This window comes from Aythya ferina, assembly GCF_964211825.1.
Source record: "Aythya ferina genome assembly, chromosome: 2".
NCBI lineage: Eukaryota > Metazoa > Chordata > Aves > Anseriformes > Anatidae > Aythya > Aythya ferina.
This window is the reverse complement of record NC_140297.1, coordinates 82,638,181-82,665,718: the sequence shown is the minus strand read 5'-3', so window position 1 is coordinate 82,665,718 and position 27,538 is coordinate 82,638,181. Positions and strand designations below refer to the sequence as shown.

General features: G+C 35.2%; 1 protein-coding gene across 3 annotated transcripts in view; it reads right to left on the bottom strand.

Moving 5' to 3' along the window:
- Positions 1-27,538, bottom strand: part of EXOC2 (exocyst complex component 2) — a 153,811-nt gene that overhangs the window by 41,486 nt on the left and 84,787 nt on the right. For all 3 annotated transcript variants that reach the window (XM_084509813.1, XM_084509814.1, XM_084509815.1), the window contains exons 12-22: positions 25,122-25,247; positions 20,759-20,883; positions 16,551-16,619; positions 16,114-16,271; positions 12,932-13,053; positions 9,389-9,450; positions 5,731-5,811; positions 4,656-4,715; positions 3,750-3,811; positions 2,779-2,845; positions 560-676 (exon numbers count right to left, since the gene is read on the bottom strand). In XM_084509813.1, coding sequence (XP_084365939.1) covers positions 560-676; positions 2,779-2,845; positions 3,750-3,811; positions 4,656-4,715; positions 5,731-5,811; positions 9,389-9,450; positions 12,932-13,053; positions 16,114-16,271; positions 16,551-16,619; positions 20,759-20,883; positions 25,122-25,247 — 1,049 coding nt within the window. The remainder of the gene's footprint in view (positions 1-559; positions 677-2,778; positions 2,846-3,749; positions 3,812-4,655; positions 4,716-5,730; positions 5,812-9,388; positions 9,451-12,931; positions 13,054-16,113; positions 16,272-16,550; positions 16,620-20,758; positions 20,884-25,121; positions 25,248-27,538) is intronic.

The following is a 27,538-nucleotide window of genomic DNA, read 5'->3' as shown; positions in this document are numbered from 1 at the left end:
GTCCTAAGGATTAAGTCACAACATTTCTCATAAAAAATGATTAATCTTTACAAAAAGGCAGGAAAATGAGACAGCTACTGCCGCCCACTTTGACATTTTCGTTCTTTGAAAAAGAAAAAAACACACACACAAAAAAAAAACACACAACAAAAAACCTGAACTAGTTTATGAACAACAGCTATCAGTAATGTAGATTGCCAGATGAAATAATCTATCGAGTGTATTTCTGTGATAATGATCTTTTATCCTCTGCATTAAGAAAACACTGTGACATTAAACAGCTTTACTGAGAAATCTGATAAGCTTTGCCCGTGAACATATAAATCTTGAATACGAAGTCGTATTTTCTACACTAGCTACCTAAGCCTTATAAGAATGCATACAACCATATGATCATTATTGTTGTGTCCATGAACTAACTGATGTTTGGAGTCCCACTCAGATGTAGAAGGCTCACTCAAGAGAAATTGGAACACTTGCAGTTAATTCCCACAGAAAATAAAACAAGTGCAAACGTTTCCTTCAAGCAATGACACTTCATTCCAGTGTTCTCACTTACTTGAGTTATTTTTTCAACACCTTGAAAGCCATGTTTCTCAAAATGTTCAGCTATATTTAGGAAGGTATGACGTTCCAGATAGCGGCAGTTACTGAGTGCAATTAAAACTCTTTGTTCCTAAAAATTTGTTTTAAAAGAGAAAGAGTATAACAATTAGAAAAGAAAAACAAACAAACAAACAAACAAACAAAAAAAACAACCCAAAACCAGAAGTATCAGCATGACCAAAATTTTAGCACGACTAAATGTGTAGTATCTTATTGACTCTGTGTGTGATAGACATGCTGATAAATAAAGCAGAGTTTAGTAATATTTTTGTGAATAAAACTGAGTAAATATAAGGCATGATGACTGAACATCTATGCTTTTTCTTATAGGATCCGGAGCATTCACTGGAATAACTGTGACTAATACAGAACTGTGGTTAAGATTTCTGTACAAAAATTAGGTTTGGACAATTTTCCAGGAAGCTGTTTCTGGCTTTTACTTTGTTTCAAGAAATACGCTAAGAATTATGACCATCATAAAATGTAATTGAAGATCATCTTCACCTTTACATGAAGGTGGCTAAAACAAGAGAAATAAAACAGGTATGGCACAGATATACCCACCCATTCTAAAATAACGGAAAGTTCTGAAGTACCCAATGAAATTTGAAAAATTCTAGATGGTTATAACTTATCTCTGTTCTTCTATGACTTTTTTTTTTTTTTTTTTTTTTTACAAGAAGATCAAATATGCTCTGGCGTTGAGATATCAGAATTGCTTTTCCCTGACCTTGGTGCAACAAGGTATAGTTTCCAATGAGGAGACAACTAAAGATATAGAACTACTTTAATAGATTTGTTTTTCCCTCTTCCCTTTTCTTTCCACTAATGGAAAAATATTTTCAACCTCAGATGGGGGTTCAGAATCAACAATGACAAATATTTTGCAAACAGAATTATTTGGCAATGAAATCAGCATAATCAGAGTTGAGATCTGATTAAAAATGATGTTGACTTTCAGACTCAGAAAAATTCCGGACAGTTTTGTCTTCTAGCAATATGATGATGAGTACTGAGATGTACAGTTGCCTACTACGTTAAACGCTCATGTGTTGGTATATATAATATTGACAAATAAGCATATTACAAATAGTGACAAATCTTAGAATGGTCACTCACTTTTTCTGTTCTTGTTAATCATAACAGAAATGACAGTGTTCTGTGATTTATAGAAGAAAATAAATATGAAACCATGGAAATCAAATATTTTCTAAAATATATATATATTTTTTTTAATGTAAAATGGTCATACCCATGACACGTGGCAGAAAGGCCGGAACAATCACAAGAAATTATATTGTCAACAATCAATATCAAAATCCATGTGTTGTAAGAATGAAAGATAGAGACTATAAATCAGTACAGTCTGCAATTCAGATATTGGATTTTGCAACCTGTGATTGTTTATTGTAGTGGGAACAATCATTGCTCCGCTCTTGTAAAGGAGGGAACGCCAGGATTCTGACAACATTTAAACCTGCACCAAGTAGCATTAACCTCAAAAGAGCTCCTTACTAGGTTTCTTCCAGGTAACAAGGACATTTTTTTTCTATCTGAAAAAAATGTCATCATCCCCTCTAGAAAAAATTATATTAAGCAAAGTGAAAGTACAATTTTTCAATTTCTTAAAACTGCAACAACAAACAAACAAGTTACAGAAATAATCAATACTTACACTCAGCAATGTAAGTTTTTTGGGAAAAACTACATTACTGACTATCCATACCTCTATGTATTTTTAAAAATAACTAATAACCAGACCAGTTCTTAGCATTTAAAACATGGTAATAAGTCAAAAGTTAAAGCGTCAGATGTTTTAATGCTAGTGCTATTTTCACAGATTTTAATGGTGCCATTTCTGAGGAGGGCCTGGTTTCAAAAATTGTCTTCATTACTTACTTTAAGATAGTATACTAAGATATCATACACGGTGCTTTTAAAAAATACCCTTATGCTCAAGCTTTGTAATCTTACATTCTTGTAAATATATTTCTTAATGTATATGTTAGAAAATGCCTCTATAATACCGTCTTACTCTCTAAAAAAGAAACCTCAAAAATCTGAAACAATAAATTTAAAAAAAAAGAATAAAAGAATAAAAACACCACCTTCCTGGAACTTTGAGAATTATTAAGTTTCACATCAGCTTTTAAAAACAGAAGTCAAACTTACTGAAGAAAGACTCGAGTCCTCATGAATGCTTCCAAACAAATCTGGAGATGAAACATCAACTGAAAGACTGGGAATATTGTTTAAATTGTGAGTAGTGCAGTGATTTTAGCTATTTGATACATGAATAATGAGTTCAAATAAACAGTTGGAACAAAAGACTAGAATTTTGTGTCAACACCCCAGCATCACCCCCTGCCTCACACAAGATAATAAAGTAGCCCACATTAAGATGTCCAGAAAGCCCGCAAGAGCTTTGTGGACAGACAGTACTACAGACCTTTCTTTAAAGCATTTTCAATGTCTTCAAGTTCTCTGGCTTGCTCTATTTGATTCTGCTCTATTTTTACACCTATCTAGCCATCAAAGTCATCCAAATAGCAAATAAAAATAGTATTGGGAACACAGTTAATTGGCCTCATTCTAATGCATATTGTGGGTAGTAATATTTGCCAACTCTCCAACATTTCACAAAAATTATTTGTGCTCTGAAAACCCAGGCTATTCTGACTGCTTTGGTCTCCAAAATAACTGGCTGGTGAGCAATTATGGAACAACCTTTCAAGAATTTAGCAGAAATACCAATATCTAGTTGAAATGGAAGAGAAGAAAAAAAAAGGCAGTGGCTATGTCTCCCTGAGTAGATATTACTTAGTGACAAGGATAATTAATTCCACGTCAGGTCATGTAAAAAACAACATACTTGCTTCTACAGCATACTACAAAGCCTGTCACTGAAAAAAATGATATAACAAATACCATATTAATTATCTTGTACAATATTTATACTTTATATCACTCAATTTTTAGCATAAAAAGTATCTAATTGTAGTGTAAGCAACACTAGCCAGAGGCAAAAGTATTAATATGAAATATGTAACACCAGAGGGATAAAGTCACCACCACCACCAAAATGTGAGACCTGCACCCACAATTTCAGAATGCTACAGTTGGGTCATGTTTATTTTACTTACTGTGCTGTATCTATGTCACCATCAGGTTTGGTACTCAATAGTTCCAAACAGTCTATGAAAACCTAGGAAACAAAGTACGATCCATATTTTCTGTCAGAACTGAAAAATAATCTCAAATTCACTTTTACTACAGTCAATAGAAGCAGAACGATCATCAACAACTTTCACTGTCTTAAACCTCATATACATTAGTAGAGTAGTTAAACATTTTATATGGATCACACTCTTTACTTGTGGCAAAAAAATAGGTGGTTTTCATCCTGCTAAGTGATTTACATCAAGTATGGCTAAAATTCTATGATGATAAAAATCTATGATTTGCAAAGAAGGCATTGCTAATAATTTTCGTGTTCAATCTGAAGAGTTGTATTTAAGTAAACATCACAGAAGCATCACTAAAATCCAGTTTTTGCTTTTACTCAAGATTTCTTGTCTGAGAATACTATAAAAATGTTTTGGAAGCCTAAAGCATGCTATTACCTGAATTCAATTATATAAGGTTTTAAAATACCAAATTTTAATATGACGAATATTGGTTTCCAACAACAACAACAAAAAAGAATCTAGATCCTCAGCTGATGAAAATCAGCATTGCTCCTTTTATGGTAGTATATCAATGCTAGTTGAGATCAGCTCAGCAAGTATCTCGATCACAATGATGGTGGTTCAGTAAAATATTAGAACATGTCAATAGCCCACACACTCAGGATTTGATATCATCAGATTCAGCTAGGAACATCTACATACTTCTCAAGTCAAACATCTGGCACGATCCCAGAGTGTATTAGAGGAACAACATACTGTCATCAACTTAAGCTACCGTTTGGAAGTTGGGAAGTATGCAAAGCACACCTTTTTGTTGTTCACTTACATTCACAATTTCATACCTCAAAACATTTGAGTTACCTGCATGATCCCAATGCTTAGCTGGCACACATCCTCCTGCGTTTTCTGTTGCTGGAACACCTGAAGATGCAAGCACATTATTTCAATGGAGCAGCTTCACAAAGCTTTATTCTCAAAGAAGGCCTGAGTGATGTGTCCCTTCAGAGACAACACAATTATGTGAATGACTGCTTGGACACAATGCTTTCTCACAGATCAACTTCAGTTTTTCCCCACCCTAAAAATGGGGAAAAAGCATGTAAGACCAAATAAGCAGCTTGACAAGCATGAGGTGTTAAAACACTAAAGGTAAGGAAGTCCTAGTAACTAGTACACATGACGCGTACTGCTGTCAGAGAATAGAATTGCAGCTAAATCTAGGATATTCAAAGATCTCTGCACCCTAACAAGAAGGATTCACCATGCACAGCATATTCTTATAAATAAGAAAACTGAACAAGCTAGTCATAAACAATGAAATAAGACAGGAGATAGAAACAATACTCATACAGAAGGTCGCAAGGGGCTTTGGAAAAGTATTAAACTTCCTCAGAAGTTTCCTCAGATCACTGAGGAAACCTGAAAGAAGATATCAGTATGACGTTCAATCATGGCCTCAATAAACTAAGTGGATGTGGATAGGCACGACTCCTGGTTTAGAATAAAGTTTGCAGAAGTAAAAAGCTGAATTAATGTTCTGCTAGTAGTTCAGATGCAACACTGAGTTAAGAGTAACTCCTGGGAATAAATATATACGTATACATATACGCATATGCATACATACACACATATGTATATGTCACATCTATGGTAACCTGAAAAGTACATTAGTAGCATTTTTCTAAAAGTACAGCTTCAAAAATTTAAATATAGGTCTATCTGCCCCATATACATACCATTAACCTTAGCCGAAGGAAATAAACAAAATATAAATGATAATAATAAAAAGCTAGCAGCAGTGAAAAGGGTGCAAGTTAAAAAGAAAAAAAAAAACGAAAAGTTAGAATCCTGTATCATTCTTTGAAAGTTCTTGTTCTGAAATGTAATAGTGATTTACATAAAAAGAAGGAAATTAGAAATATAAATCAAAACTTACACTGGCCTCTCCAGGTTTGCAGTCCAGCACAATTTTTAGAGATTGCAAGGAATGGACAATGCACTGTTCAAACTGGGATGGCTGTAAGGCAAATGACTCTTTAGATTCTAGATAAGCATTCCATGTAAAATAAATACTACACAAGCAAATGCATAAAAATTCCATTCCATATGGCAAACTCTTTATTCGGGATAAGGAGAAAAATCACAATTCATATATTACTAGAAGATACTTTTGAAATGATGTGATTATCTACAAAACTATTACAACAGATAACGAGCATTTTTCTCTGGGAGACTTATCCACTGAATAGCCCCCTCTAGAAGGGTCATAAAAGAATTTTATGGCAATTCTTTGTGGTAGCATATACATTACATTATAGAGGCCTATGACACATCCCCTTGATCTAAGCTGGGACATAATTTCACCTTGGATATCTGTTATTTCTGCATTTAATTTCAGCAAAATATTTCTAAGAAAAGTGGACTGAAATTGCTTTCACACAGAAGAAAAATAAAGACTGGTTTGGGGGACTATTTTTTTTTAAACCTCCAGGGTTTCCAAATCTGAAGCACGAATGTCTTGATGTATGTACCAATTTCACTATGAAAGTGCAAATGAGTTCACCGCATCACAGTCATTAGTCAGTTTTTCCTCATCTTTCTCTCTTCCCTGTTAAAGTCACTTTTTTTCTCTGAGACTGCTGGCTTGGTATGAGGCAGGAAGCTGCAGAGAGGTGTCACTGTTCTATGAAAGAGGGACATCATTCATTTGGATACGGGTCAGAGACACGGATGAAAAAGCTAAGCCATGTAAATTTGTGTTTTTCTGTTTTTTAAATCAATAAATAGTTTATGACATGCCACCCACTTAATGCTGAGGAGTAATCTGTATTTCTGTAAATGCTAGGGTGGATGTGGAATACACGTGACGCCTGCACAGCAACCTGAAAAGCATGAAGGAAGGGCCACTCAGACTCTATTATTTTTGGATTGGCTCAGAAAAACAACAACAGTAAACTGCTGCTGTTATATTTTGTTTCTGTATCATAAAATACCACACCGTAGGAGAAGAAAGCCATTCAGATACATTATCCTTTGCATATCATGAAACTGAGGAAAGCTGGTTTTCTGTCTTAGTGTATCTCTTACCTGGAATATGAATGCTAAAGGGGTTGTTATTAACCAGTATTTCCTACCTACTTAAAATACAGTTTCTGTATTAAGCCGAAGGTGTCTCCAAAGACACTGCGTGGCCCTTGTTTATGCTCGTTATTTTTTATTACAATATTACCACAATGAACTCTACTTCAGTAGGCAGCTAATCTCATTATGACAAAACATAATCAACTGCCACCAATAAGATCTGGCATGGCTCAACCACTGCCTCAAAAGGGGGAATCTAGGAAAACACTGTACACAAGGAATTTATGGGTGACTTCTAAATACACAAAAGGTTGTTAAGCATTTATTAAAAAAGATGCTGTAAGGATACAGCCAAAGCATAAAGTAACAGAAGCTGTTGCAGTAGATCTTTTCTCCCCCCTCCATTTTGCAGATGAATAAAGTGAAAAACAGAAATGTTAAGGGACTTGCCCAAGTCAGTGGCAACCGAAACCAAGACCAGAAGCTATAAATCTGGTTATAATACCCGAATTGCCCAACAACACTCCTTCCTACAGTATGTATGTTGTGACTGCTTCATGCCCTCCTACTCAACTTCAAACATATTTATAGAAGCAAATAAGAAAAACTAAAAAAGGCGGTGGAGCATTCCCTTAGCTAATATATACAAAGCAATTCTCCCTCCCACAGGCCCTTTCTGCTTTCGCAGATTGTTTTTAAGTCACACCTACAATGCGCTTGCTGTGTTTTAGCCATTACTCACTACTGTTTATTTCCAGAAAGCATCTCACTAGTTTATCCGAATTTGGTTTCAAGCCATTTGTTGTTTGTGTGTAGGCAATCTCCTAAATTAGTTGCTTTTCAGTTCAATTTCTCGTTATAACAGATAAGTGACCTATTTATTCAGCTACAGACCAATTCCATGGTAGTATGCCTACTAAGTTATGAAGCATTTTGATGTGAACTGAACTTGTGACCTCAAAAAAAAATTCTTTACTTCGGTAAACTATTCCTAAAATAAGTGGCTTAACAATTAAAGCTATTATTGTTTATTTCAGCAAAAATCATACTAAAGGTCAGCACTAATTATTCTGACACATTTCAATAACCCTACTTAAAAAAAAAGTCATGCTACAGATCTTTATTCCCAATTCTTGTCTCTCGATACATGGCACACATTTACAAACCTTTTATTTATATTTTTTAAAAAATTAGTATTCCCCCCATGAGTTGATGAACAGAAGAGGCTGGATAGGGAAAAAAAAAAAGTGCTATATCTATGTTTAATATAATATATTTTAGAGCATATATTAATTCATCGTTAACTGGAATATACTGCATTGATTTTTTAAAAAGGAATATTATAAATAGAGAACTCATTCTGGAAGCCTACTTAAAAATCCTGGGAAAGAAAATACTAGTTATTTCCTTAAAAATATTAAAATGCAAGGTTTCATGAGGTAAGAGTTACTAAGGTATTTTTTTGTTTGTTTGTTTGCTTCTTTAACATGTATAAAATACACAGAAATGAAAATAAACTATACTTATGTAGAAAGCAATTTCTGAAAGAACCATTTTATCCCATTAGTGGTGGGTATTTGGTTATGGGCAGTTTCAGAAATAAGCAGTTCCATTGGACAGCTTACCCTAGAGTTGCAGATTTTTATACATTTTGATCCTAAGTTTCACTCACAGAAAATGGGGGTCACTCAAGGAGTTTGTCAATATGAACCTTGCATGCACAGAGTTAGGTACCATCAGTATAAGAAAAAATATTGATACTGTTCAATAGGTGAAGTGGCAAAATCTCCGTGTTAATGGTAACTGATTAGATTATAGGCATCAAAGAACTTAAGTCATACCTCCACCTCTGAAAACATTTGTAGTAATAAGGAATGTTAGAAAGCATTCTTTTTATGTTAGAACTACTCCCACGTGAGAAAGGGCTGGTTTAGAAAGACAAGAAACTTATCCATCTCACAGACTTAAGACCAAGCTGTGTTCCCTATTCATGCCACCTGTGGAAGAAATGAGGTACTAGGATATGAAAATGCAGCTTTCATTTTGTTGGTCACATGTCAATATTGAACATTTATCTCAAACTAACTTCCTTTGTGATAATCCTAGCACAGTTAAGAAGCTACTTTATCTTACTACTAAGTTCACAATTTCTTTTGCACTTCAGAAAATACTGTTACCTAGTAGTACAATTATCACTTAATGTTAAAATTACTTCAAACAGAACAATTTAAGAAGTACAAATAAATGTCTTGGTAAAGACAAAAAAATAATGTTGTGTTTTGTGATGGGATCTGTTAAGTAAGCCCTAAGTAACTACACCAATAAATTCTTTTGGATTTTTAATCTTCCTGTATTTTAATACTTTAATAAAACTGTAGACACCAGTATGCACACACATAGACAAAGTCCAAAGTAATTCAATTTCTCTGGAGAACATGCAAACCAGTTTATTTGCACTTCTTAAAAAATAAATAAATCCAAAGACACTGCCTGTAACACACAAGTATACCCACCAACGATGTCAAACCTTCATTGTCAACAACCCAGTCTTCCTTTTCAGCTAGCCTCTTTATATCTGTAAGACACAGAAAGAAAAAAAAAAAAAGAGGTATTCATTTTCATTATTAAAAACTCCTTGAACTTGAAAAGATAAACCACAGACATTGGGACTGCAATGACTAGACATACAAGCAAATAGCACTAAAAGCTTCAAAGCTTTCAGCCTTCTCAAATGACTAAGAACGGAACACGTACATGGTATGCTGGTGACACCACACTGAGAAGCATATCTGTGATACATGGCAAGAGCTGCATGAAGCCCACCTTTTACTGGAAAGCTTAATATTAAAGGAATATTGTCAAGGCTCTGGGTTTGTTTCTATTTTCTAAGTTCTTAATCAGAATATAAAATAATTCATTGAAGAACTGAAGTCACTGATCTATTATACTCCAGCTCTTAATTAAAAATGAAAGACCAACTGCTTAGTATTTTAGCAAAGATAAAAAGGACAGCATATAATTCATAATTAATAACTATAAAGAAGGCTTAGAGACACCACTTAGTGTCAAGGGTCCATGGTGCTAGACCATTCATGAAAACGCTTGAAAGCATATGCAAAAAACTATCTTCTACTACCCAAAAGGTTTCAATTTCTACAGGTTTACTGAAGCTAAGAGGAGCCAAGACAGGATGTGAATCCAAACCTGTTGTTCTGTGAACAAAATTCTTCTGTGGATGCACTTATTCAGCAACACTTTTTTTTTTCTTTTTTTTTCTTTTTTTTTCTTTTTTTCTTAATTGACAAACATGAATGAGATAAACTGTGCGCACTTCATGGGGGCTTTGGCATACATTCTCTCACATAAATTGCTCTTCAGAACTGTCTGTATATCATGAAACTCTCTTTTAAATGGGAAATGATTTTGGTGAATTTCTCTCCCGAGCCCAAGAAAAGAGGGTAACTAATGCATGCTGAATGTATCTACACTACTCTTGGTGCTCTAATTAGCTAGATGAAGAAGCTTGAGCACGGTGTTATACCCTGCAGTTCTACATCTCATGGAAATGGTCTTATTGATGAAAAAAGGTATTAGGGGACTGCACAGAATAAATACTCTGTTCATTTCCCTATTTAGTAAAGCTCTTATTGAACTGATATTCTTGCAGGCCTTTAGATCATGCCTCTGCATGTTTTTGTGGCCGTTCATTTTTGCAGCCTGTTCTGAGCTAGCACAAATACTAAAACAAACAAACCAAAACAAAATAAATAAATAAATAAAACCCAAAAAACTAATTTCACTGAAACCCTCCATCAAATTCCAGTCAAATGCATTGATGTAAACCCCCTGTCTGGTCTGGCAGTCACATACATGTATTCTGGCTCTCATGACCTTTATGACCAGTGATCACGCAATAAGAGGGAAAGAACAGAGATCGCTTCTCAGGGCCAGCATGAGTACACTGCATTTATCTGAAGACAACAAGAAAAACCTGTGTGTGGGCAGATTTGTCCTATTTAAATAGCTAATGGTAGTGTGCTCTATTAAAAATTTTAACTGATCTGAATGCCTCTACCAACTTACAACGTGTAGTAAGAGACGAGACTGAGCTTTACATTGCCAGTCTACAGAGCTCACATTTCAGAGAGATTATAGAGGGGGATTCAAGTCCGGCGGGAACCTCTTTCATTAATATAATACAGATATAAATATATCTGACATCCATTTACATAACTCCATGAAAATATCTATTAATTGTTCTTTTGCTGGTTCCCTAAAGACAACAGTTTCTTCAAGGGCCCAATTAATCCAGTCCTGTCCAGAAAAATGATCTAAACACACTTAACATAAGCAATTTTGCTTAGACTGGTAAAGAACAAAAAAGAACATAAGGTATACAGTGCAAGAATCTGAAATGAGAGTTGTAATAGAGGCAGGTATCTTCACTCTTTCTCTGGTTGATGCTCTGGCAAATGCATAGGACTGTTTCACTAACAGGGAATATGAGAAGCAATCAAGAAAGGCAGTTATAATTGGCTAGATAAAAAAAAGATACATTAGCCAGCCAATATAAAATACCAAATGTTAAGGGATCTGATCTCTTTTAATTCAAGACACGGAAGGATGAATAAAGATGTTTAGACCAAACAGAGAATCATTCCTACACAGATCGGTGAATCTGCTTTATCAAAAATCTAAGTTAGAGACTACCGCTAGAATTTTTCCTCCATTGAACTTATGTGGCCAGCAATCAGGACATAAACAGAAATACTGTATCCGAACAAAGGACTGGGCTACTCTGATGATGCAATAAGTAAGCAAAACTAGTAAGACAACAGGCTTTTCGACTTAGAGCTACATGATTACTCACATATCCGAGTTCTCTATAGAGACTATAGAGAACTGATTTCTTCGTATATCAAGCAAAAGCTGTGGTAAATCCTTTCTGTACAGAGTTATAAAGAGACAAGACAATCTGTGCACTTGTATGGACAACACAACAAGCTTGGTATTAATGCAGGAAAATTAATGTTAATGCTGAAATGGGATTTAATCAAAGAATTAATAGACAAGAATACAATTCATATCGACATGATATCAAATATACAACAGAGACTTTGTCATTTGTTGTCAATGAAAGTTTAAAAACTTAATTAACGTAGCCACCTACATTTAACACACTTAAGGCTTGAGTAAAATACTTAGCTTCATGTCAGCCCACAAAATAATGATGAATCATATCAAAGATTAAAAAATGATTAAACTGAAAGAGGCACTTTTTTTTTTTATTATTTATATTGAGAGCAATTAGTCTTTTTGGGGAAAAACAGAACTATTGAACTTCCCTGACTTTTAAGAGGGAGAATTATTTCTAGAAGATTTACTTCATTCAAATTCAAGTTTCAGGATATGGTAAGATGAATGGCCTCTGATGCACATAGAATCACGTTAGGTTTAGAGAACGTGCTATTGGCCTTTACAATCCAGACATTTTTGGGAAAAGCTATGTACACAGAAGGAGGCACAAGGATAACAGTTAGCAAAAGGCCTTGGAAAAACAAAATAAAACAAAACACACAACTAAAATATTCCATAAAGGGTTGTTGGCATTTCTGGGGAGGTGGTGTGAAGTGTTGGGGATTTTGGTGTGAGGGGTATTGCCAATTTAATTCGTCACTTCACAGAAGAACTCAAAAAAGAAAAGCTACATGATGAGATAAATCACTGTTTCAACCAAGAGAAGATGGATCTAAACTGCTGTAACAGTTATGATTAAGGGAAGAAAAGATTCAGAATACAGAATGATCTCTGAACCATGAAATGTTTCAGTAATTCTTGGGAGATATACTACAGAACTCAGAGGAGTCCACTGTCCCTTCAATATCTTAAACATCATTAACATCCAGAACATGGTTTGGCATAGTTGGAGGGGAGAGGAAAGAGAGGAAAGGAGAGAAGAGGAGAGAAATGAGAGAGGAAAAAAAAAAAAAAAGCAAAAAAAAAAAAAAGCAAAAAAACCCCAAACAAAAACAGAAAGATCCGCAGCCTTTTATTACCTTCAGCTGTATGTTGTAAGGTCACTATAATGCAACGTACACGAAGATCCAAAATAAGATCCTGGATGATCTGAAGCATATCATTGGGTATCTCAAGTGCAGTAAGAGACTCAGAACTAAGCCTGAAAAGAATTAAAAAAATAAACAACTGAATTTTAAATCTGTGTAAGTTTTTTAGCAGATAAACTACATTAAATTTTTGTAAAACCTTCTCAATATGTGAATACAGTAGCTCCATCCACAGTAAGTCTTTGACAACTGGTTACCCTGATGAGAAAAGTTTACTTATTTCCTTAATTCAGAGGCATGCAAATACGTACTTTTTTTTTTTTTTTTTCTGTAATGTTACAATAATGTCATCATACAAACATGCCTACTTTTCCCACTGTCCTCTTGCACTTTCCTATCTGCCTTCCTTCATCCATCTTATCTTATAATCTAAAAGTAATCCTTCTGGAGCAGAGGTAGCTCTTTTGCTGTGTTTATATGAATATCTAGATCAACGCCCAGGTCTACAACTGGGTTTATGAGGCATCGTCTACCTGTATTAAACAACAAAGTGCAATAAAAAGTTATGTGGCCATGTGTCAGATCTCAATGGTACACACTTTTAAGGGACCAAAAATACAGCTACTGCTGAGCAACGAATCAATTTGTTGACTGTTTTGTTCTGAACCAGGACTGGGCTCAATCACCAAGTTTTGTAGCAGAGGATGGAAAGATTCATTTCTACTTTCCCCTTTAGAAACAGCAACACAATAGCTGCTTAGAAGGAATTTCATTTCAGCTTTTAACTAAAAGATTGTTGTTATTCAGACTAGTTAGGGGCACAAAGTGAGGTTTATTGCTTGTTTCCATCCTCTTGAATACATAAGCAAAGACAATTCAAACGCAGCCAATGCTGTTTCCTGTACTGCTAATAATGAGCAAAGCACAGGTACCAGAAATTGCCAAAGAACAGCAGTAGGAAGGCACAAACAAATACGTTCGAGTAATAAGTGTAACACTTCCAGCCATCCACCTGCAAACTCTAGTTTTTTACTCCTGGTATTGGTCATAATCCATAAAAGCAGCACCATTAATTGCTAACTACATTCCAACTCCACAGTTTTAACTCTGAAAATGTTATTCAGATCCTGACTGCTATCAGCTCAGCATAACTACTGAATCAATAGATTACATAAATCTGCATTATCTCAGTCATGCAGAAAACACAGGACGTAAACAACCATCTGTGAGAAATTTAAGTGACTTCAGGCTGCATAAAAGTCCTGTACTTGGAGTCGACTGCATTCCCAAAAGAGCACACAGCTTTTCCTCACACAACTTATCCTAACATAGACACCTTTCTAATCCCTACAATGAGGCCAAAGTCTTGCAGGAGATGGCTTCACTTTATTGCTGAGCTCTCATTTATCCTTTGGAACCTACTGCTTACACCAGGCAATGACAGAGTGGGATACAAGGCAAAAAAGCATGTAACCACCTCACTGTAAGCTGTCTGATGTATATAAACAAACAGAAAAAGTAAGATACAAGCACTAATTTGGGAAATGACTGATCCCATCATGTGCTTCTTGATGACTAGATGTTGGGAATTACAAAAATAACACCTAAGTCGTCATATAACTTTGCGACAAGTAAAGTTTATATGTAATGTGTAGACTATTTGTGAGAGCACTCCAACTTCTTTACTGGTGAGAGTCACAAGAATTAATTAGATTGTCAAAGAACGCCAGAGCTTGAAAAGAAGACCTGCAGTACTTGCAAAAATTTAAGATTTGGTCATCACTGGTAGGTACCATATCGTGGTATGTTTAGTCCCTCTTCTCCAGATTGCTCCTCTTCTTGACTTTTGACTGCTTTGCATTAAGCCCTAGCTCACGCCTGTTAAGAGCACTAACGACATGAGGTGGTGAAAAGAATGGGAAGAAGAGACAGTTTCCCAGATTTCAGTTCTGGTACTCATTACCAGGGCAGTAGCCAGAAAGAATGATAAGAATACCTAGAATAGAGTCATCACGTATCTTATAACCTTATACTGGATCATATCTCAGATGGCAGGACTCTGACACACAACCAACCTTCAGACAATCTGTTGGTCAAATTGCCAAGCCAGTGCAAGTGATAAATACTAGATTTTTATAATTTGAGTGTAATTGGATTATTTTTCATAAATTGGCAACACGCGTGCTGAAGCCTGTTCCCTCACCCCCCTTTATGTATTTTTCATCCAATGCCAAGTCCATTCCTTCTTAAACTGGAAGCTTTCCATAAACTTCAGCCAGAGTAATAAACTTCAACCATCCAGAAAAAAAAAAAAAAATCAATGTGAAATTCAGATAATGTAACTGACAACAGACTTCTGGAAAGTGTTAAACAGACTTAACAACAGGTGCGTATCATTGTTAGCTCCATCTGCAGTAAGAGTTAACTACATGTGAATTAACATATGAATAGGAGTTAACTACACCCTTTCTCTTCATCACCTGTGTTTTGCTTGTTGTTTACTTTGAAACCTGCAAGTAAGAAGTATGCTATCAAATCCACGTTATTACTTGAATTTCCAAATGATAATGATGATGCATATACCCTCCATGGACAAATGGAAGGAAATTCCATGTATTTATTGAGACATTTTGTAACTGACCACGTGCACATCACTAAGTTTATAAACAAACATAATTATAAGCAAAATGACATTATAAGCAGGAACATCACCTTTTGTAAAACAACTGCGAAAGCAAACTGTGATTTGAAAATGATACTATACTGAGAGGCATGTTATTTTTATCTATTTTGGCAGAGATGGGAAGATATGTAGTAAATGAAGCTAATAATAGCAAAGCTGCCTACCTAATTTTACCCTAAAGAATCAAATTCCATTTCATTCATGGAGCTTCTATGCTGTGCCATGCAAATCATTTATTCAACCCTTTCCTAAGGTGGTCTAGGAAAAAATGAATATATCATTTGTAATAAGCACGTATCATGAGACATCACAAATTAAACTTGCTTACAGAATCCTAAATCTGCCCTAAGCTATTTTTCATGATCGTATTTTTGAAAGCATTAACATTCTCAGTACTCAAGAGTATTTAATGAAACAAACAAAACAATTTGTGTTAGAACATACGCATTCCAGGAATAGCATCATATTGTAGGTCAACAGCTTCATTTACCTTACTGTCTGGATAACATGTGTTAGCCACTGGCCAGAAAGTTCAGTTTTCATCTCCCAGCCACCATACTGCCTTGATTCTCCTTCTCTGAGACTGAATGGAAGCAAAGCTCCACGGATAAGTTTCACCAGAGAGTGCATCACTTCTTGAATCATTTTCTGAATCAGAATAAGGAAAAGAAAAATCAAGCTCTATCAGTATGCTTAAGAAGTTAAACTATATATTTGCTATACTTGCTATACACTTGCTATACTTGCTAGACACAACATCTTGTAACGTATGATTTACAGGAGGTTCCACATGACAGAGAGCATGGAAGGATGAGGTATAAGGGCACAAAGATGATTTAAGAAATCTGATTTTCAAGGTGGTGATCCTAAAACATCCTGGTATGAAAGGCAACTGAAAGAAAGCGATGTTTACTCCCCATAACTTACCTTGAAATCATTTTGTCTTTGCCTAGCATTTTTCTTCGATCTTTCCATTTGGCCAGATTTTTCAGCAGTCTTGTGAAAATGAGAAAATTGAAAAGTGTAAGTATCTCATAACCACTGTTAAAATAATTCTGAAAAAGGGGGGTTTCAAAGTGAAGAAGTGAAAACCGAACACTGAGTTTATGATGTAATTATAAAAACTAACTCATGCCATCTGAATAGGCAGACTATATATATCAATAAACTTTCCTTACAGTAGATCAGTGTGCAAACGTTTTATTCTGAGGAACAATATGTATTTAAGACAAAGCTGGAGACAAATGTAAGAGTAGCTCAAATAATATCAACTTCATTAAGTCAACGTATTCTCATTACAATGTTAATGAGAGCTAAAACATATATAGTCTAATTGTGCATCAAGTTTGTATGAAGAAACTATTTTCTCAGTGTGGAAGGTGTCCAAAGAAAGGCATCAATATGAAGTGACAGACACTTTTTGGAATGAGTGCAATTTGGAATTACAACATGGATAGGGGATTTTTTTTATTATTATTATTGTTATTATTATTATTTTATTTTATTTTATTTTGTGTGCGTGTGGTTTTAAGAGCAGCATTTTGTTGAAAAAGCCCTTGAAATAATTCAACTAACTGTAAAAGAGAGTCTGCAAAATAATCATCAGCTTAATGGACAGTTCACATTTTTGAGAACTGAGGAACGCGAGTACACTTTGCATGAGACAGTTACAGTTGAAGAAAAACATGGTTTGACTAATAGTCTTCCTGTTTGTAGTTCCAACCTTCTGTGGAGTCTACTGAGAACACAAAGCAAATTGTACCGAAAAAAGTTATTTAAAATACTGTGTTAAGCGTAGATAATAGAATTTTATAGTTAGAAAATCTCCTGTTTAATGTATGTACAGCAACATCTACTGGACAAGAAATGCAATAACATGACAACAGTTTATTCTCAGAGACTACGTTTACTTTCAAATCATTAACTTGAAATGCTGTATTTTTTGAATTCCATCTCTAGCAAAAGTGTTTCACATTTTTAGGATAAAATACATCTCTTGAAATGATCACAACTTAGAAAAAGAACTAAAACTGCTCAGCCATTCTGGAAAATAGATAGCTATGAAACTGATGTACTTTAAAGCTGACTTGTAGAGTTTCAGACAAGGAGAACAAAACTTTAGAATTACTTCTATGTATAATAACCACTTCTCTCTTTAATGCCTTAAAAAAAAAAAGAAGCAGTATTCCTTTAAACCTCAGGTATCAAGTTAAAATTCACACCGTTTTGCAGCTGGATTAAAGAACAAAAAAAAGTTCAGAGATCTTTGATATCTTTCTTTTCTTAGTGGTTTTGCTGAAGACCAATCTTAAACCTTTCCTGCACAGACAGACCAAAACTATTTTGTGGTAAAACCAACGGTTACTACTCACATACGCTACTTCACCTAGAGTGATTCAAAGAACTACACTTTTTAAACTGTTGAAAATATCACGTAAATCTTTAACTGACAATATTTTAAGGCATAGAAGCTAACCTTTCAGAAGCAAAAAGAACCCCCCCCCCCCCAAACCCAAAAAACCCTACAAACCGAACAAGAAAAAATAAATACAGCTTGTTATTTATAAGTGGGGATTTTCTTTCCCCATTTTTACAATGCCTTGTGCACTTGCTCAAGTTAACTGAAATGACTGTCTATGCCATTTTCACAGGACTTTTCTCACAAAACAGTAGCGTGTCACTTTGCTTCCAGAATGACAACAAACAGCAAGTAACACAGTTGATAAATTTCTTACAGGTCAAATAAAATCTGTATGGTTTCTTATAGAAAAACATACACATCTTGAACGTATAAATCTAAAACATATGAAGCTTTGAATAAGACGTGGTGACACATTCTTGGGTGCTCTAGAAGTTTTCTAGCTTGTGCCACACTGTCCCCTCTGTTACTGTCTGTTGATTTATGCCATGCAGACACTCAAAAGGACACAGTTCCTCCTCTCTTCCCTAAGAACTTGGAGGGTCTTCCATACTGATCAACAGACCAGAAGATACCAAGCATATGGGGGGTGAATTTCTTACAAGCTTAGTATCTGTCCCAACAGAAGAAAAGTACCTTGCAGACTAATGGGAAAACTACCTCCTCCTTTTCTTTTTTCTCTTTTTATTTTTTTTTTAATAATTAATATGGAAACAATGTTTTGATTAGACCCAACACAAGATCACTGCATTTTCCACTTGCAGTCACTCTCAAGAGCAAAATTTCCTCAACCTCATTTACAATTCAAGTCTCAGTTTCTCTAGAAACTGCTTTCCTTTTCATTGTAGTCAGAGAAAGAAAATCACAATAACTTAAATTTGTAAAGTCTAATTTCCAATAGTACTGTGATCAAACATGAAAGCTGTCATTTCCCTTACAAAATAACTTTTGTGAAAGCTAACAGTACCAAGATTTATTCTTGATTCTACCTCCTTCACAGAATGGCATGAGTAAATGTAATATCTTTGTTTTGATTTTAGCATGTGAAATGAAGATTATGAATAGAATCTATTTCACTAGTGCTGCTAGGAGCTGTATATTGTGTTTGACATAGTACCTATAGTACCTATCGGTATCATCATATGAAAACATTGCACTGGGTATCAGACAGTGACAACAAATAGAACTGACAGCTTGAGAAATTAATTCTTCAGTTAGAGAAAAGGGAAAACAGCAAAACAAGCATCTAAATTGCCTTTACCCAATTTGTTTTGTTTTCTACTAAATCTGCAAAGAATAGTAGTTAGCTGTCACTGTAGTTCTATTTCAGGGATTATTTTCTAGTGGAATAGTGTAACTGTGATGACTTAGGGTTGTAAGCATAGCAGGACACTGTAAGCATGACAAGATTTTATCTAAACTGATGAAACGATATTGCCACCATTAAACAGAGAAGTTTTAGATGCACAAACCTTTACGCTTAACTATAGAAATACAGAAACTTTAATAAAGAGAAGCTGATATGAATAATACATGTTGAAAAGCTTGCTTATTTTCCGCCTGTTTCGTAGTAACCCAACTGACGCTACATCTACTTGCAGACCTTGCCTTCAGAGTTTTCTAGGATCCAGAATGAGCACGTTCAATCTGCAGCCACAAGACTTTGCAGTGATTAAGTGTGAATTAGTGCCTTGTAATCTGTTGATGGAACAGAGTACTACCTCTCACTGTGCTTAAATCATGTGTTTGTCTTTGTCAGATTCGCACCTCGGGAATATCCCATCACTACAGATCTCCTTCTGGAGAAAGAACAGCACAGCTTGAAGACCAGAAGCAAACTCTCTATAAAACATATTCTGTGACCAACTTTTAACAACAACACAAAAACAAAAGGTATTATATTCATCTGTTAGTGATTATGATGGTAAACGGTATACTACCCATACCAAGTTAATTATGAAATGCGTCCTTTTCAAATGTGTTAATAGTGTGCACATAGAAATGGCACATGATGGCATGAATTGTTACTTTTTTTTCATTTGTTTAATACTTTCTGCATGTTGTAGTATCAACATTCTATTTACAGAATTTGTAGAAAACAGATCACTTCAGCAAAGACTAGGAACACAGGTGACTGCAGCTGACTACTTTCAGACTAGACTCCCTGTAGCATTTCTGTGTACACTGCTCGTCTTGGTCATTTTACAACTCTGGTGTTGAACCTATCTTCACTTCCAAATTCTTAAAGCTCAAGAAATGAGTACTTCCGTTCCAAAGAAATGAAGCTTTTTTTTTTTTCCTCTATGACTTTGTCTCTTATATATCTCTATCCTTCGGCCAATTTGCTATTTCTTCAAGATCACCGAAGAAGGGCAGCTGGTGACCTACAATCAAGAGGTGAAACTACACAGATGTTGACTCCAGCATCTGGAACACACACACAGGCAGAATTCTAAGTAATTCCAGTGTATGCTTTTATTCTTTTAAAAATAAAGAACCTCACTTCTATACGCTAGTATTACCAGACAAGCTACATGTCACCATTTGTAATAGACCAAAGGTAGCATCTCTCAAATGTGTAAAAGTTTACAATTGTTTTATAAACCCCTCAGATTAAAAAAAATCCAGTCACGTCTTCCAGTGAAATATAACACTTCAAACCTAATTATTATGGAACTTTGTTATTTAGAAGTCATTTATATACAAGAATCCATACCTCACTGAATAAACTTCCATTCACATAAGAAATCCAGAGCTTCCAGAAGTTGGGCAGCTGACTCACAACAAGTTTTGTCAACTTTTCAACAAACACAACTTGCTGAGGTGCTTTGTATCGCCAGGCTAAAAAGGGGGAAAAATAAAGGGGGGAGGGGGGAGAGGGGGAGCAAAAAATAAAAAAAATTTGCATTAATAATAAAATAGATAAAATAATAAAATAGGTTTGCTGTTGCCTTGTATTACACAAATGATTATACAGTATGGATATAAAACCTTTCAGGTAGGAGTGGAAAAATTTAACAGCCTGGTCCATATATATGTGAATAACTGGTACACATGCAAGTTCTTTCTTATTTTCTCATATGCTTACAAGGTGCCAGCACTATGACAGAATGTACAGACAATTCACCAAACAATCCATTCAACTGGTCTTCTGTCTTCAAACCACTAAACGTTACGGTATCATAAAAGCAATCAAGACCTTCGAAGTTTCAGATGATGAGGTGGTGATGCTAAAGAATTAGGGCTGCTAGGACGGGTTTGGTAAAGGTAAACAATGGGAATGGGAAGATCTGCTTTATTTCTAGCTCAAAGAATTTTCCATTGTGGCCTGAGGAAAGTTGCCAACCTCTCATCTTCATTTCCATTTGTTTGGTAAAATCTTTTCTCTGGAAAACAGGGAAGATTCCAATACTGTTGTTCAAACTTAATAAACGTAGCACTAAGTATATACTGAGAGTCTTGGATGAAGAACACAATCAGAATTATCATATAACACTGCCACATCTCTCACTTCACCAACCTACTTACAGCCCTGCTGCACTGGCTATTAAAACAAAATAGCTTACATTTTGGCAGCAGATAACATTTCTCAGTTTCCTATCAAATGGGCAAAAGAGACTGTCAGAAGGAAAGTAGAGAAAGCTGAAAATGGGCAGAAGAAAAGTGCAGATTAATATGAAAACCAAAGGAAACTGAAATATTTCTGTAAATCCACCTTCTCCACAGAACCTTTCTTGATAATGATGTTTTTAGCAAACCAGGATATACAGGCAATTCTTACATGCTAAAAGACTGTTTTATTTCACCTTATTAACTAAAGTCTACTTTAGAATGTTGGGAAAATAAACAGATTTTGGAAAAGACCATTTAAAGAGTTTTTTTTTTTATTATTTTTTGCTGTTGTTATTATTTTTTAAACAAACTGTGATCTTTTATAAACAAAAAAATTAAAAACATGATATTACCCTACATAACTCTGGAAATGCAGATTATTTTTTTTTTGCCTTTAACCTGCCAGAGAATATCATCCATCCATAGGAGTTCACCATTTAGGCCAAAATAGGTGGTAACCTGTTTTGTTCAAAATTAGGTAACCAGCACACATTACCAGAGCCTCACTATTTTATCGTGTTAGTATCTGGTTTTGAATCTCCTTGAAGCACAGCATGCCTTCAGCAGCATCCATCACTAGAGGTGCAGGTCAAGTATTGGTCCACTTGTTTACTGGGTGGATAAACATCTCCACTAACCAAAGCATTCTTTTTCATCACAGCGAAAAAGTCTAGAGACTGTGGGTGAGTATTCAAGAACCCAAAATCACACTGGAAGCCCAAATTTAGAGAGACTCTTTAGAGAGAGACTCTGACATAACTGAAGTGTAACACTCAACTCATAGCGCTGTTCCCGTTAAGAAGCACAAAAACACTGAAGTTCAAACAGCAAAACTTGTACCGTGGACACACAGATGTCAGAGCTGCGCTTTTGCCAGCTTAGTTTATGACAGTCAGAGAACTGGTCTAGACCCAGTAGCAGAAAAAGCCTTCTTACTAACATTGGCTGTGACTGTGCCTGGAAGCCGGGCCAACACTGCTATAGCAACAGAGGCTCTGTAATGCCAACAAACCAACTTCTAACCAGAAGATTTTAATTTCTCCTGGAAACCAGATCATCTTTGCCAAAAGCTCCAGTGCCAACCTAAGGTTATGACCAGGGATGTCTGTTCCTAACTATAAACACAAAATTTACTTTACGTATGGTACTCTTTCCTTCCAGGAAGAATACTTCAGGCCTATTTCAGAGGCTGTCTTAGTCTCGAGTCTACAGACAGCAGATACTTCTTAGAGTAAGTTACCGCATATCACGGCAAAAGGACATTCAGGCCATAAGTAACAGCATATTTGGACTTCGTTGCTAGAGAAAGCTCCAATCTATATTAAAGATTTTCTTAAAATTTGATGAAACATTTTCTTTCATTCTATTTATTCTATTATAATCTGTGCTATAACATCCTAGTGATGAAACTAGATGAAACTAGATTTCTTGTTCAAACATTCTTGCAAACATGCACTCTAGCCAGAGCTGAATTGTATTTGAATACTGCAGTTTCAAATTCAAAGCAATTTGTTCAAAAAAAAAAGTCATGTACAATGACTGTCAATTACATTGTGGAGTAAAACCAAATGAAACCAAAAAACTATGCCATTCCTCAAATTTTCTGAAAAATAAAAGGGTGTACATGCTGCCTGAAAAGAGAGTAAGTACATAATGGCATATTTGGAATGGCATCTTGTGCACAGGTATCATAAATTATTTATTTGCTTTGGATCTCCGCTCTGAGAACAGCAAGACAGCAAAGCCCTCAGCTCTTCCTAAGCATGCACTGGGCACGAGCACCTAGGTAGCAATGAACTTAAGTCAGAGGCAACTCATTCAGACTCTAGGGTTTGTGCTGGATTAGACTCCTAAGGTATTGTGGTGTTCTGATCCTCCAATTTTCCTTTGAAATTTGGTTTGAACTGCTGGTTACGGAATCTGAAAAACTTGCTGAAGACACGTCTTTTCCAGGTTGTGAAAGGTTATGAATCCATAACCAAGGATCTGAAGACAAATATAATCAATGAAACTGAAATTGCCTTCACTAAATGTAACTATTTAAGTCGAGAGAAATGCTAAAGAAATTAAATAAAGGAAAAAAAAAAAAAAAGAAACTGGACTAACTATGCTGCTTTGATACATTGTCTGGCATGTGTATTGATAGTGTTGCAGAAACCACTTCAAAACATGCAAGTACTACATAGAAACCAAGAACTTGTATTAATGGTGGCACAGAACAATCAGCACTTCACTGTTTTGGTCTGTAAATACCAGGCTCTGGGCTGAGAAAGGACAAAGTTAACAGCAATACAGTAATGCAATTACTCAGTATACACATATATTTTGAAATACAAACGTTCAGTTTCAAATCACAAAGTAATTTAATTTTCTCACTTGTAAAGTTACACTGTGGCACCACAAGAATGTACAATTCTTTCATTATTCTTCACTATGCTCTTGAGAGATTCCCTTCATTCTTCTTTGTGCTCGAAAAGATCAGATATTTATAGATGTTTTTTCAAGTAAGCCCACAGAGTTGGGAGAAGAGCAACATCAAAGCAGAACAAAGCCAGAAAGTTCTTCATAAAAAACTGCTTTCTGCATAGCTTCAAGAACTAAACAAAACAAAATATCACACCCCCAACTGGTGTGAATGCTGAACTTTCTGAAATAAAACTATTAAAGCATTTATGTCAAAACTTATGCTTCAAAGTTTCAAGCAGCTTGGTAAGAAATGACCTCTCCTGTGAAATGCATGTTTTCTGACTCCTGTGATTTTACTATTAAAAGACTCCTGTTGTTTGGACAAGGTGCACTGAAGACACTCTTGACACACAAGGGTTCTGTTGGTTGTGGACACACTGCTCAAGCTAAGTCATACACTTTTGTTTCTCCTTCTAGGTTCAGAAAATAAGGGACCCAGAACTGGATATATGAAGTCACAGGAGGAGCAAAATACAAGATCTGTCTCAAACGCACACAAAAGATGTAACAACAGCAATGGGAAAGTAGGTGGTTATGTAAAGGGGGGAAAAAAATCTGATACTGTGGAAAAAAAATTACAAAGATTTTAGTTATGAACTGCTTTTTACTTCTGGAAAAAAAAGCAAACAAACAAACAAAAAAAAACACACACAAGAAACAGAAGACCCCCTTGATAAGCAACGGTAATACACAAGAAGAAAGAACACAGTTCCTAACATTAAAAACAAAAAACAAAACAAAACAAAACAAAACAAACAAACAAAAAACAACATTTGAGTGAAGTTTCAAAATTCACCTCTAAGACTTTGTCTTCACAGAGATCTAAGATAATCTATAGCAGCACATAATGTTAGTAATGGTGACTGGAGAGATTTGCTGTCTACCAACAAACCAAAACAATAAACACACAGAATCTAGGTTTCTGTTTGTTTTTCTGACTGCGCAGCACACTGGATATAGAGAATTACAGATTTGTGTTTCCAAACAAAACAGATGCCTACCATCATCACGGCCAGACTGAAAACTGCTGCCTCTTTTCAATGAAGCAGTTTGACTGAGGTGGCCAATTGGAGATGGACGCATGTCACTGTCCAGGTCTAACATTGGGCTGTGGATCAATGAGGTGCCTATGGAGGGGGAAAAAGAGTAGTAATAATGATTTTGCACATCAATTGACATGAAAATGCATATGGATTCAGAATTAGTTTGGAAGTGATACAAGACTAAAGTTATCTATCAAAAACATTCTTAATCTTATTTAGACTGTTTGTTCATCCACACAAATGCTATTCAAAAACACGGCTATTGACACCCACAACAAACCCAAAACCACTTATCACGTGAAAAATGTTCTTTGGTCTGTATTTCTCAGCTTTTACAATTAAGACCCTACAATTATTTGCTTGAAAGCCATGGATAAATACGTATTTATACCATTAATGACGTGACACACGCTGGCATATGACTGAATATACTTTTCAACTGCAAAGGCTTCTTGTGTCTCCAACTGAAGCAGTAAAGGGCAGAGTATTCTACTACTTCTTAGATGCTTGACCTACACAGAATTCAGGTAGTAAGAATCCACCCATCGTGAAGCAGGTGAACTAATTGCTCCATATTCCTGTGCATGTCTATAAATCACACCCTACGTACACATAGTTCAAAACACAGAATATATTTTGCAAAGAACCAGTTACTGTTTTCAAATAATTATATTTTCTTTGAGTGTTTGTCCCTATGTAGATCACTATAAGCAAGCCCTAAACAATGATCTAACTTGGTGGAGATGTGTACTTTGGGTCTAATAAACGTTCTGGAAAACAATTTCATAATGAGAAGACCATGACGATTTTTTATTTCTGTTTTTAAATATACTAAAGCGCTGCTGGTATTTCTCTTGAAGTCTACAATGATGGTTTATGCATCTCACTTTACAGATATATTTCTGAAAGTAACCACCAAAAAGGATATCAGCACTGGCCAAGTGAGCTGTAACACATCTGAACTTGAATTAATCACAATTCATAAGGAATTTTGTAGTGAGAATCTCGGAGTTTGAGTTTATATTGCTTGATCTTTTCCATCAATACCTGCATTCACTTAAAATAACAGGAAAGCCACACAGTAAGAGCACTAATTCTAACATGACTGTATACAGGAACAAGAGTAACACAAAATAAAAAGGACTTGAAGTATGTTTCTTCTGAATTTATGTTTCTGTCAGACCAGTGTTGTAGTAAAGATACACCTAGTCACTTTACTTCAACAGCCAGGATTTAAAGAACAATATTAAACACTGTGAAAATCACTGCAAACTTCCAATAGATGACAGCACTGTTTTTTGCTTCTTTTTGAAAATAGTTTTTCCTCACATAATTTTTAATGGCTTTTAAACAGATTTTCCTGCGGCCTCAAGGAGGCACTGTCTTTACAGAGCTGTCAGTTCCCTGCTTCATGTTACTACCATTCACACTATAAAATACCTAAATAAATACATGTAGATCTATTTGCTACATAGTGAAAAACTGCAATGGATACATTGTGTTAATTGACTATATTTGGCCTGCATTATGAATATGTTGACTATTCAACTTCTACACCACTTATTAAAACTGGCTTATATTTATTACACCTTGAAAATTAATGAATTTTCAGCTATACGGAATCTGCTGCAATGGGCAAGTAGCACCATGGTCAATTTCTACTATAAGTTGATTTGGGAAAAGACTTCTCCCTCTGAATTAACTAAAAATACGAGAAAGGAAAAAAAATAAAGCTATCAGAAGTTTTTAGAGTAGGTATGGATGCTACAAATAGTTAATTATGAACATGTACTATGCAACTGCCCATATAACAGAGATCTGTTTAAGGTCACATATCTTCTGCATTCAGGAATTAAATGCCTTTGACTTTTAAAACATATCTTAAATGTTGTAAATTTGCAATAATTAACTTGTGTGAAAACATTCCAGCAACCGTGCAGAAAAAAGTAAAACAATGTCTTTTTTGATAAAAAAAAAAAAAAAAAGATATGAGATGCATTTGGTACCTTGCAGAGATTCTACTCAAAATAAAAAGAAAATTGCATAAAAGGTTTTAAGAACTTTTACGTGTCTCCCATAGTTCTTTGGTTTCCACAAAAAATTGTCTCTGAGATTCATATCTGCCTTTTATTTGGTTGAAAATAAATACATGCCCAAAAATACAAATCAGAACTGCCACAGGCATTGCTAGTTAAAAAGCACATATATTTCATACATAAAAATAAAAATGCTATTTCCACAAAAACTACATTTAGAAAAAGGCATGATACACCAAAATTTCCCTCCTTGATGTCTTCGTGTAGGAGTTATGCTCTCACCCTTCAAACACCTTGTTAATACGGGGAATTTCTTGTAAACAGATGGTATCTAAAAAT